The sequence below is a fragment of the Lagenorhynchus albirostris genome, chromosome 14 (genome assembly GCF_949774975.1).
Source record: "Lagenorhynchus albirostris chromosome 14, mLagAlb1.1, whole genome shotgun sequence".
NCBI classification, from domain to species: Eukaryota; Metazoa; Chordata; class Mammalia; order Artiodactyla; family Delphinidae; genus Lagenorhynchus; species Lagenorhynchus albirostris.
Window position 1 is genome coordinate 57,759,838 of NC_083108.1, and position 13,337 is coordinate 57,773,174.

The 13,337-nt window shown below is 41.5% G+C and overlaps 1 protein-coding gene across 2 annotated transcripts in view; it reads left to right on the forward strand.

Annotated features, from left to right (window-relative positions):
• PTPRM (protein tyrosine phosphatase receptor type M) overlaps positions 1-13,337 on the forward strand; it is a 753,685-nt gene that overhangs the window by 444,852 nt on the left and 295,496 nt on the right. For both annotated transcript variants that reach the window (XM_060121788.1, XM_060121789.1), the window contains exon 10: positions 12,618-12,819. In XM_060121788.1, coding sequence (XP_059977771.1) covers positions 12,618-12,819 — 202 coding nt within the window. The remainder of the gene's footprint in view (positions 1-12,617; positions 12,820-13,337) is intronic.

The window sequence follows — 13,337 nt, forward strand, 5'->3', positions numbered from 1 at the left end:
AATGTGAAAACAATAGGAAAAGCAGAACCCATCAGTGTCTCTGATTTCAGCAGCCACAATATCCCTCCTAGCTGAACACTGATCTAAATGCTACTACAAAGGGGATGTGTGAATGTCTTGTAAATCAACATTTTAAAACTCAAGATATAGGTAAGAAGAGCAGGTCGGTTGTTTTTTCTAGGCACCAAAGGGAAAATGCCAGATGTGTGAATCAGGCTTAAGTGATTAAGTATAAGTTTCTGACTGTTGAATCTTTCTCTTCTTTTCTCCATGTTTTCTAGAAGTAGGAAGGAAGGTATTCCAGATTCCCCAAGGTGGGCCTTAGATGGTGTCTGTGCAGGGAGCTCCTCTTTGGCTAACACACACTGCACCCTGGGGCTCTCCCAGCCTGTACCTGAGTCTGCAGGAGACCCAGCTTCCTCCTGGTGCAGGGCTGCTGGTGAACCAGACCAGTCCCCTCCCTGGAGGACCACAGTCCCCTGGGACAGACATGCTAAGGAAATAAAACCATTGCCCAAAGGGAAACCAAGACCTTAGGAACAGTGTAGTCACAGAAACACATTTGACTGTAGGTCAAAACTGGAAGGCAAGATACGTTATCATAGTTGGAAAAAAGCTTAGTAATAAATGATATGGGTGTTTCTTGAGGAGCACACTTGTATGGTTTTTTGAAGGAGAGGAGAAAAAACAGAAGGAATGTTGTAAATGCTGTAAGTGAACATGCTGTGGGTTCATGTTATTCTCAAGTTCTCTCTTTACCTCTTAAGAAAGATATACCAGATCATTAATGATTGGAAAATGCTGACAATGTCATCTTTTGCCGGAAGTTACGGCAATGACGGCACTAAAGCAACCTTCCGGTCTCAGTTCTTTGTCGTCCCCATCTTCAGCCTTCTCAAACTAGCCTTCCTTCCTCTTGTCCCCAGCTGTGTTGTAGCCCCAGCCCTTCTCGTGCCTTACCTCCTGCTCAGCCATTTCATTCTATCTGAGACACCTTCCTAAAATCTGGGACTGGTAATTACACTTTTCCTCAATAGCTATCCAGATTTTTATTTTATCAAATTATAAATGCAGTATTATTCTCTGAAAGGATACTTTAAGCACAGAAGTATTCCAAATAAAATGTCTTTGCTTCCCAAATTCACTTTTCAGAGGTAACTACTATGAACAACTAGATGCATGTGCTTCCAAAATTTTACAAGGTAGAAATTTATAGTGCAAGTGCTCTTATGACTATACATGGATAAAATTTAATAAATGCTAGCAAACCCAGCATTTTATTATAAGAATATGCCATATAAGACCCCCTCCACATCATACAAAAATAAATGCCAAATAGGTTCATGAACTAAACACAAAAATTAAACTATAGCAACACTATAAGAAAAATAAGGAAGACGCTTTTGTAATATATCTTGACATAAAACCCAGAAGTCATTTAAAAAAGATTGACAGATTTGGTTATATAAGAATTTAAACTTCTGAATGATAGAAAATGCCACAAAGAAAAGTCTAAATACAAACAGAAGACTTGGGGAAATTATTTTCAACATTTGTAGCAGTCAACTGGCTGGTGGCTGTAGTTATAACACACTTGATACAGATTGATAAATAGACAACACTCCATTAGGAAAAATGGGTGAAGAATAAAAGGAGTTGATTCATAGGAAAAAAAAATCTGAATGGCGTAAGCAGATGAAAAGATAGCTACCTGACCTTAGCAAGGATTAAGAAATGAAATAAAACGGACTCTTCAGAACGTTTAAGTTGGTGCAAATCCAGTGTTAAGGGGTGATGTGGTGAAATTTGTGTGCACAGACCGTTGATGGGGACACACAATTTTGCAATCTCTCATGTAGACAACTTGGGAATATCTATCAAAATTCAGACACTGTATGTCAAGCCTGTTTAGGGAAGTTTCTCAGTCAGTAATACTCCCAAATGCACAGGGATGTATGTCCCAGTATTTTCATTGAACCCCAGTAACTTTATATGGCTCACGATTGCTTAGTGAATCAACTCCAAACTCCTGGTCACGACAGTAACACACCAACAAGCTTTTGAAAAAAAACATTTAGTATGTATAAGGTATTAGAAGAGAACAAAATATAAAAGATCCTCTCTCTCCTCTACTAGAAGTGAGCAGTCCTATCAGCAGCTAATTATAGAAAAGAATGAAATGAGGACCAAACGTCTGCCTCAGGGCAGCGTGTGCAGGGTTGTCGGGCACGTAGTAAAGGAGAACAGTCTGGACTCATCAGCCCACTGGGGCGCTGACGGATGGAGAGTTGAAAATACCTCAAGATCCCCCACCTGGAGAGCGGGGCTCAGTGAATCACTCTCCCCTGAGAGAGTTCACATGGGTGGAGAGAGGGAGAATTGAGGGGCCCTATTTGCTATCAGTGTTCAAGGCCATACATGGTACCATCCCAGCTGATACTTGTTACTGCATCTCCCATGATCCTCTCCTGGAACTGAATGAGCCATGTGTATGCAGTTTTCCTTTCTCCATGAACCTTCTGGTTTTTCACACCTGCTTCTGCTTATCCACTTCTTTCCTCCTGACTGCCTCCCCTCGTTCTCCTCCTGTGGCACTTCTGCTTATCTTTCAGCATCTCAGTCAAATTTTGAACTTTTCCGTGGAGCATCCTAGGTTCTTGCATCCCCTGGAATCCGATTTACTTGTTGGTTCCTTTGATTGCTTGCCCCTCTGTTGAAGGACTGTAGTTAAGGCTGTCTGGCATTGCAGCCTACTCACAACTCCCTGGAAGATTGATTCCCCTCGTGGTCAGAGATTACGTGTTATTCCATTTTGGTTCTCCAGAATTTGAGACTTAGAGAAGGGAAAGAGGATGCTGGAGTATTTCAGGCACTGACCTGCCAATCAGAAGGCATCCAATGTGAGCAGCAGCTGACTCCACCTCACCTGATCTAACCCCACATATGTTGTCTGCGTGTCGGTTTGCTTTCAGCGTGGGCATCCCATCAAGTCCCTGGGTCCACCCTGGAACGTCAGTGTTCTCCATGGAGGCATCATTAGAATCACCTTGGCCCTCAGCCAGCGAAACGGCCAGGTGTGACCTCAGCCCCAGACCTCCCTCCTGGGAGTCTCCCAATGCTCGTCCTTGGCCTGGTACTTACTAGGCACTTAATAAACGTGCTGAATGAACCAGTGAAAAAATAAATACTGAAAGTACATGTTGCATTTGGCTGTGAGCGTGGAGCTGGGTACCCTTCAGAAGTACTGCTCAGGAGGACAGATGCTTACTGACCATCAGCTGCGCAGGCAATGGAGTTCTAGGGTCAAGTTCACTGTGTTCCCGAGGAACCTTTTTATTCCTGGAATTCAGACTCCAGGGCTCTGGATGGGTTTGAGGGGGAATCCATGAACTTTCTGACATTTTGTGTCCACTTGGACACAACATAGTTGCTTGTTAGGGATTTGTTAGAGGTGAGGGAGAGGATTCACGATTTTTAAGAGCAGCGTGTATATGCTTTGTTATGGGTTGGGGAGAGGATCTGTGCTTTTTAACAAATTATCAAGGACTGTGACCGAAAGAACCCCAGTCTAGCTGATCCTGCAAGGCCATGGCTAGAGGCGAGTACAGACCCATCAGCACTGGTAAAACAGCAAGTCCTCTGATAATGCAATTGCTTTTTGCTTTGCAGAGCAAACGTCCTTCTTGCCGCACCGTGAGCATGTGTGTGAGTGCGTGCACAGACCTGCTCTCCCCGGAGTCTTTAGGAAAATATATACCGAGTGCCAAATATTTACTGATCACAGTGGGGTCAGAAAGAAGAATAAGCTATCACTATTCAGAAAGAAGAGACAACTGTATGAAAAGTTCCAATTCCTTTGGCATGTTTAAATCACGATTTCAGACTACAAAGAGCTCTTACAGCTCTCCGTGATTTATTGCCGAATGGATGGTAGGGACACAGTCACAACAGCCGGTGTTGAGCAGATCCAGTGATCGTTAGGACGGGTTTGGGAAGGCTTTACGGATACGTAGAATGGGAGCCCCGGCTCGAGACATGGATGGACATGTTTTTGGTTCCAGTCTCAAACTCCCGGCAGCATCTTTGAAAGCATTTCCTTCTTAACACACTGTGTTCTTTTGATTTCTATGTCGGTTGTCTCTTTTGGCTTCTCCCTGCTTTCTGGCTCTCCTTCTGTGCCCTATATTAAATATCAGCGTTTCCCCCAAGGACCTCATCCAGTTCTGAACTGTAATGTTCCAACTCTGCTCACCCCCAGGTGTCTACTTCCAGCCCAGACCTCTCAGCTCCCAGCCCTATGTCCTACACGGTGTGTCCTCCTGACTGTCACAGGCATCTCGACCTTGACATGCCCACCCCCCAGCAGTTAACTTCTCATTCATTCCATCCCATTTCAGTAAGCAGGACATCCTTTGCTCAAGCCCAAACATGGAGCCTGTCTTGGTTACTCCATCTATCCCCACATCCAGTCCATCACTGACTTCTGCTCATGTCGACTCTAAAACTTGCCGATTCTTTTCATGTATTTCTCTCTTCATGGCCCCACCCTTGGTCCAAACCACTGCCTTCTCTCACGTGTGCTGCGGCCTCAGCCATGGCCTCTGCCAGGGCTCCTAGGGGTCCTCCTACTACCTCTGGTGCCCCCTTCAAGAAAGCAATCCTCCACCTGGCAGCCAACGTGATCTCTTTATAAGGGAAGTCAGATCATTTTATCTTCACACTTAAAATTGTTCAAAGTCCCCTGTTGTATGTCTCCACACTTTCTCCCTTGGGGTACAGAGCACTGCAGGGAATTGCCCCCCCCCCACGTCTCCAGCCCCCCAGGGACCACGCCACCTCGCTGGCTGGCCTGCCGCCACAGGGGCCTTCTTTCTGTCCATCATCTGTGTCCGGAATGCTCCTGCTTCATGGTCTTAGTTCATGCTGTTCTTCCCCGGACTCCTAGCCTGGCTGACTCATTCCCAAGTTCAATTAACTGTCATCTCCTCAGGGGACGCTCCCCCAGCCATTCTGAATGGCTGAGCATGGGCCCCACCCCAAAATCCCCTTCATCTTAGCATCCTGTTTGTTTCTTCCATGGCACGTAGTGTTTAAAAATTATTAATTTACTTACTGGATGTCTCCCCAGCTCCTCCCCAGCCCAGTCCAGATTATTGGTTGCCCGAGGGCAGGGCCTATGTCTTCCTGCTGACTGCAGTGCTCGTGCTCACACATTTCAGTCAGTATTTGAATGGCAAGAGTGAATCTGAATTCATGGTGGAGGAAAGAGGACAGAGTTAGCTCTATCACATTCCAAGGATCTGAGAGTTTATAAGGAAAAGCAGCGTCAGAAAAGCCCAGTATTTGTGGGGCAGTAAATCTTTGTCCCCTGACCAGGACAGAAGAAAATATGATGTCATCCCATGTGAAGTTCTGCCAGTGTCCTTGTCCCTGTGGTGAGCCACAGCCACCCCTGCCTCTGCAGGAGACCCTCCGACACTAGCAGCCACGTGGCTGACAGGGTCTTTGAATGAAAAGAATTGAGCACAGTCTCAGAGACCTCTGTGACAACATTAAATGCACCAACATTCGAATTATAGGGGTCCCAGAAGAAGAAGAGAAAAAGAAAGGGACTGAGAAAATATTTAAAGAGATTATAGTTGAAAACTTCCCTAATATGGGAAAGGATATAGTCCATCAAGTCCAGGAAGCAGAGAGCCCCATACAGGATGATTCCAAGGAGAAACATGCCAACACGCATATTAAACAAACTATCAAAAATTAAATACAAAGAAAAAATATTAAAAGCAGCAAGGGAAAAGCAACAAATAACATACAAGGGTATCTCCATAAGGTTAACAGCTGATCTTTCAGCAGAAACTCTGCAGGCCAGAAGGGAGTTGCAGGACATATTTAAAGTGATGAAAGGGAAAAACCTAAAACCAAGATTACTCTACCCAACAAGGATCTCATTCAGATTCGACGTAGAAATTAAAACCTTTACAGACAAGCAAAAGCTATGAGAATTCAGCACCACCAAACCAGCTCTACAACAAATGCTAAAGGAACTTCTCTAAGTGGGAAACACAAGAGAAGGAAAACACATACAATAACAAACCCCAAACAATTAAGAAAATGGTAAGAGGAACATACATATCGATAATTACCTTAAATGTAAATGGATTAAATGTTCCAACTAAAAGACACAGACTGGCTGAATGGATACAAAGATAAGACCTGTATATATGCTGTCTACAAGAGACCCACTTCAGACCTAGGAACACATACAGACTGAAAGTGACAGGATGGAAAAAGATATTCCATGCAAATGGAAATCAAAAGAAAGCTGGAGGAGCAATACTCATATCACACAGAATAGACTTTAAAATAAAGACTATTACGAAAGACAAAGAAGGACACTACATAATAATCATGGGATTGATCCAAGAAGAAGATATAACAATTGTAAATATTTATGCACCCAACATAGTAGCAACTCAATACATAAGGCAAATGCTAACAGCCTTAAAGGGGAAATTGACAGTAACACAATAATAGTAGGGGACTTTAACACCCCACTTTCACCAATGGACAGATCATCCAAAATGAAAATAAATAAGGAAACACAAACTTTAAATGACACATTACACAAGATGGACTTAATTGATATTTATAGGACATTCCATCCAAAAACAACACAATACACTTTCTTCTCAAACGCTTATGGAAGATTTTCCAGGATAGATCATATCTTGGGTCACAAATCAAGCCTTGCTAAATTTAAGAAAATTGAAATCGTATCAAGTATCTTTTCTGACCACAGCGCTATACTAGATATCAATTACAAGAAAAACACTGTAAAAAATGCAAACACATGGAGGCTAAACAACACACTACTAAATAACCAAGAGATCACTGAAGAAATCAAAGAGCAAATTTTAAAATACCTAGAAACAAATGATAATGAAAACATGACCACCCAAAACCTGTGGGATGCAGAAAAACAGTTCTAAGAGGAAAGTTTATAGCAATACAATCCTACCTCAAGAAATAAGAAACGTCTCAAATAAATGACCTAACCCTACACCTAAAGCAATTAGAGAAAGAAGAACAAAAGAAACCCAAAGTTAGCAGAAGGAAAGAAATCATAAAGATCAGATCAAATCAGAAATAAATGAAGAGGAAATGAAGGAAAAAATCGCAAAGATCACAAAATCTAAAAGCTGGTTCTTTGAGAAGATAAACAAAATTGATAAACCATTAACCAGAGTCATCAAGAAAAAAAGGGAAAAGACTCAAATCAACAGAATTAGAAATGAAGAAGGAGAAGTAACAACTGACACTTCAGAAATACAAAGGATCATGAGAGATTGCTACAAACAACTATATGCCTATAAAATGGACAACCTGAAAGAAATGGACAAATTCTTAGAAAAGCACAACCTTTTGAGACTGAACCAGGATGAAATAGAAACTATAAACAGACCAATCACAAGCACTAAATTGAAACTGTGATTAAAAATCTTCCAACAAACAAAAGCTCAGGACCAGATGGCTTCACAGGTGAATTCTATCAAACATTTAGAGAAGAGCGAACACTTTTCCTTCTCAAAATCTTCCAAAATATAGCAGAGGGAGGAACACTCCCAAACTCATTCTACGAGGCCACCATCACCCTGATACCAAAACCAGACAAAGATGTCACAAAAAAACAAAACTATAGGCCAGTATCACTGATGAATATAAATGCAAAAATCCTCAACAAAATACTAGCAAACAGAATCCAACAGCACATTTAAAAGGTCATACACATGATCAACTGGGATTTATCCCAGGAATGCAAGGATTCTTCAATATATGCAAATCAATCAATGTGATACAACATATTAACAAATTGAAGGATAAAAACCATATGATTATCTCAATAGATGCAGAAAGAGCTTTCGACAAAATTCAACACCCATTTATGATAAAAACCCTCCAGAAAGTGGGCATAGAGGGAACTTACCTCAACATAATAAAGGCCATATATGACAAATCCCCAGCCAATATTGTTCTCAATGGTGAAAAACTGAAAGCATTTCCTCTAAGACCAGGAACAAGACAAGATTGCCCACTCTCACTACTATTATTCAACATAGTTTTGGAAGTTTTAGCCACAGCAATCAAAAAAGAAAAACAAATAAAAGGAGTCCAAATCAGAAAAGAAGAAGTAAAACTGTCACTATTTGCAGATGACATGAAACTATGCGTAGAGACTCCTAAAGATGCTACCAGAAAACTACTAGAGCTCATCAGTGAATTTGGTAAAGTTGCAAGATGCAAAATTAATGCACAGAAATCTACTGAATTCCTATACACTAATGATGAAGAATTTGAAAGAGAAATTAAGGAAACACTCCCATTTACCACTGCAACAAAAAGAATTAAATACCTAGGAATAAACCTACCTAAGGAGACAAAAGACCTGTATGCAGAAAAGTATGAGACACTGATGACAGAAATTAAAGATGATACAAATAGGTGGAGAGATATACCATATTCTTGGATTGGAAGAGTCAACATTGTGAAAATGACTATACCCCCCAAAGCAATCTACAGATTCAGTGCAATCCCTATCAAACAACCAATGGCATTTTTCACAGAACTAGAACAAAAAATTTCACAATTTGTATGGAAACACAAAAGATCCTGAATAGCTAAAGCAATCTTGAGAAAGAAAAACAGAGCTGGAGGAATCAGGCTCCCGGACTTCAGACTATACTACAAAGCTACAGTTATCAAGACAGTATGCTACTGGCACAAAAACAGAAATATAGATCAATGGAACAGTATAGAAAGCCCAGAGATAAAGCCATGCACCTATGGTCACTTTATCTTTGATAAAGGAGGCAAGAATATACAATGGAGAAAAGACAGCCTCTTCAATAATTGTTTCTGGGAAAACTGGACAGCTACATGTAAAAGAATGAAATTAGAACACTCCCTAACACTGTACACAAAGATAAACTCAAAATGGATTAAAGGCGTAAATGTAAGGCCAGATATTATAAAACTCTTAGAGGAAAACATAGGCAGAACACTCTATGGCATAAATCACAGCAAGATCCTTTTTGACCCACCTCCTAGAGAAATGGAAAGAAAAACAAAAATAAACAAATGGAACATAATGAAACTTAAAAGGTTTTGCACAGCATAAATGAGACAAAAAGGCAACCATCAGAATGGGAGAAAATGTTTGCAAATGAAGCAACTGACGAAGGATTAATCTCCAAAATATACAAGCAGCTCATGCAGCTCAATATCAAAAAAAGAAAAAACCCAATCTACAAATGGGCAGAAGACCTAAATAGACATTTCTCCAAAGACGATATACAAATTGCCAGTAAACACATGAAAGGATGCTCAACATCACTAATCATTAGAGAAATGAAAATCAAAGCTACAATGAGGTATCACCTCACACCAGTCAGAATGGCCATCATCAAAAAGTCTACAAACTGTAAATGCTGGAGAGCGTGTGGAGAAAAGGGAACCCTCTTGCACTGTTGGTGGGACTGTAAATTGATACCCCCACTATGGAGAACAGTATGGAGGTTCCTCAAAAAACTAAAAGTAGAACCACCATATGATCCAGCAATCCTACTACTGGGTATATACCCTGAGAAAACCATAATTCAAAAAGAGTCATGTACCGCAGTGTTCATTGCAGCTCTATTTACAATAGTCAGGACATGAAAGCAACCTAAGTGTCCATTCACAGATGGATAAAGAAGATGTGGCACAAATATACAATGGAATATTACTCTGCCATAAAAAGAAACGAAACTGAGTTATTTGTAGTGAGGTGGATGCACCTAGAGACTGTCATAGAGAGTAAAGTAAGTCAGAAAGAGAAAAACAAATACCGTATGCTAACACATATATATGGAATCTAAAAATAAAAACCAAATAAAAGCAATGGTTCTGAAGAACCTAGGGGCAGGACAGGTATAAAGATGCAGACATAGAGAATGGACTTGAGGGTACGGGGAGCGGGAAGGGTAAGCTGGGACAAAGTGAGAGAGTGGCATGGACATATATACACTACCAAATGTAAAATAGATAGCTAGTGGGAAGCAGCTGCATAGCAGAGGGAGATCAGCTAGGTGCTTTGTGACCACCTAGAGGGGTGGGATAGGGAGGGTGGGAGGGAGACACAAGAGGGAGGAGATATGGAGATATATATATATACGAATAGCTGATTCACTCTGTGATACAGCAAAAACTAGCACACCATTATAAAGCAATTATACTCCAATTAAAATGTTTAAAAAAAAAAAAGAAACAGAAAGAAGTTTAGAGAAGAAAGTGTAGGCAAGTCTTATGCAGGGAACTCAGAAGTTTGAACTTTGTCCCATACGCATTTGTATCCCATTAAAGTTTTTCATAAGGCCAGTCCTTATGCTAATTATACTGCATCCTCACTGCTGGGTTGGGTCTCCCCTTACCACCAGACTGCTACCTTCCCCCCCGGCAGGTACTGTGTTTGAATCACCACATGAGACCCCGGCTAGCCCAGAGTACAGTGCTTGGCACACAAGAGACGTGCAGTGAAGTTGCTGTGAATGAGGGAATTAATAAATTTGGAGGAGCAGTTATGTTGTCACAGCTTAGATCTGCCTTCTCTACCTCTTCTCTGGAGCTCTCAGGATGGAGTTCAAAGTGCGCAGCTAAGCGCAAAGCAGTGACATTGAATTCCCCCGACAGCAGCTGCTGGTGGACGTGGTCTTGTCTCTTGACTCAGAGGAACCTCCTGAGGGAAGCCCATGAGAGGGTTAACAGCAGATCTTCTGCCTGACTCTGATGATGTCATGCACGGCAGTGATTAATATATACAGCAAACATTTTCTTGCCAAAGCATGGTTGACTCAATCTAAATATTCTTTCAGAGAGGTCTCCTTAATTATAATGACATGCTATAAATATAAGAAGAAAGAATGTCAATTATCAGTTGGTGTAATAACAGTGTTAGTGTTCATGCACATAAATTATCAGTAACTTTAACGTATCTAAAAGCAAGAAAAGTGCTCAGTTTTGCAATTTAAAACTTTTGAATATGCCACATTTAAAAAGTATGCCTTTACAAGGAGGAGAAATTAGTAATCACCCCTAAAATGCATGTTCTTGAAAAGTTGATGAACTACTTAGAGTGACTTTTTCTTTTTTCTTTTTTTTTTTTTTTGTGGTACGTGGGCCTCTCACTGTTGTGGCCTCTCCCATTGCAGAGCACAGGCTCCGACGCACAGGCTCAGCAGCCATGGCTCACGGGCCCAGCCGCTCCGCGGCATGTGGGATCTTCCCGGACCGGGGCACGAACCCGTGTCCCCTGCATCGGCAGGCGGACTCTCAACCACTGCGCCACCAAGGGAGCCCTAGAGTGAAATTTTTTAAAACATCATTTGAAAGGACAAAATTTAAAGACACCTATGTTATATTTATTTTCACACAATCCAGACTCATCCAGGGTGATTTGAACACCTGTCACGTGGCAAACATAAAGCTTCCAGAATTGCACTGTGTCCAAAATGGAAACTCCTAGTCATTCAGAGCAATTTAAATTTTAGTTAATTAAAATAAAATGATTCACAGACATAGAAGAGATACTTATGGTTACTGAAGGGGGAAGGGAGGAAGGGATAAATCAGGAGTTTAGGGTGAACATATACACAGTACTATATATAAAATAGATAACCCACGAGGACCTACTGTATAGCACAGGGAAGTATACTCAGTATCTTGTAATAACCTATAATGGAAAAGAATCTGGAACAATATGTATATATGTATGTATAATTATACAATCACTTTGCTGTATACCTGAAACTAACACAACATTGTAAATCAAGTAACTTCAATTTTTTTGAATGATTTTAAAAAATAATAATAAAATGAAGTAAATTTTTCAGTTCTGCCGTCTCACCGGCCATGTTTCTAGTGCTCTGTGGCCACTTGGGGTTAGGGGCCACCACACTGAATAGTGCAGAGTAGAGCATTCCCATCCTGACAGTCCTATTGGACAGCATTGCTCTAAAGAAAAAGTAAATAGGACATATTGCAAACACCACAGTCACAGCATTAAGGGCTACTGACACGCATCTAGGATTTATTTTTGGAGAAGGTATCTTTGCCCACATTAAGGAAAACGCTTAAAAGTGCCCTTTTTACCAGCATACGATAATCCTATTCAGGGCAAAATCAGACTCTGGCCCCTGGATGAGAGATGAGGCCTTCCCCTTGTCAGGTCCTTATCTGTTTGAGCTGGTTGTCTATTTTGTTTTAAGCCAGCTGTAATGTAGTTTTCCAATAAGACACTTTGAAAACAAACAACTTCAACGTATTAGCTTAAACCTGAACTCATTCTTTATGTTCTAATCTACTGGCTTGCAGTTCCTCTGTCTATAAAAGTAATAACTCATCACAGTTTTGGCTGAGTTCCTGTGCCCGTTCACTGGATCCAGGATTTGAAGAGTCTAGGGGAGCAGGACAGCTTATCATAAAGCGTCTGACAGTGCATACATCAGGAGGGCTTATTGGATAAAGATGCAGTCTCGGTCGATCTGCCTCAGGTATTTCATCACATCCGTCTTCTCTTACAGATCACCTACAAGGCAGTCAGTTCCTTTGACCCAGAAATAGATCTATCCAATCAAAGTGGAAGAGTTTCAAAACTGGGAAATGAAACCCACTTTCTGTTTTTCGGACTGTATCCAGGAACCACATACTCCTTCACCATCCGAGCTAGCACAGCTAAGGGTTTTGGACCCCCGGCAACAAATCAGTTCACCACCAAAATATCAGGTATCGTACATTCATGAGCTGTGTCTTATATCAGAAGTAGCATTTGGGTACTTTCTCATTCCCATTGTCAGGTCTGCAGAGCTCACCCAAACGTACACGTAAATTCATGTTTTTGTAAGTATGAAAATCGGACTTATGGAATTCAATGAAACGCTGCAAATGTTTATCATTTGGGAGCTTCGGATCATCATCCTGCGTCAGGAGGTAGGCACTGTTTTAAGAGTGTGTGTCGGAGAACTCAGATATGGGCAGGAGATGCTGTTCCCAGCACTCTCAGCCCTTCGCAGTCCCAAGTTCCCAGAGCAGCAGTGTCGGGAAAGTCTCCATAGCGAGGTCTCTCACAAGGGAGTGCTCAGCAGAAAGGCAGCGTTATGTGGAGTCCCTTCCAGAAGGCTCAGCCTTCTGTGGGACCTTCACTGTTAGCAGTTTCACGTCCTCAAGAGAGAGGCTACTACAGAGGGGGGGCACCAAGCACTTACATCCGCCAGCTTGTTTCTTGTAGAGACTCAATTACACCA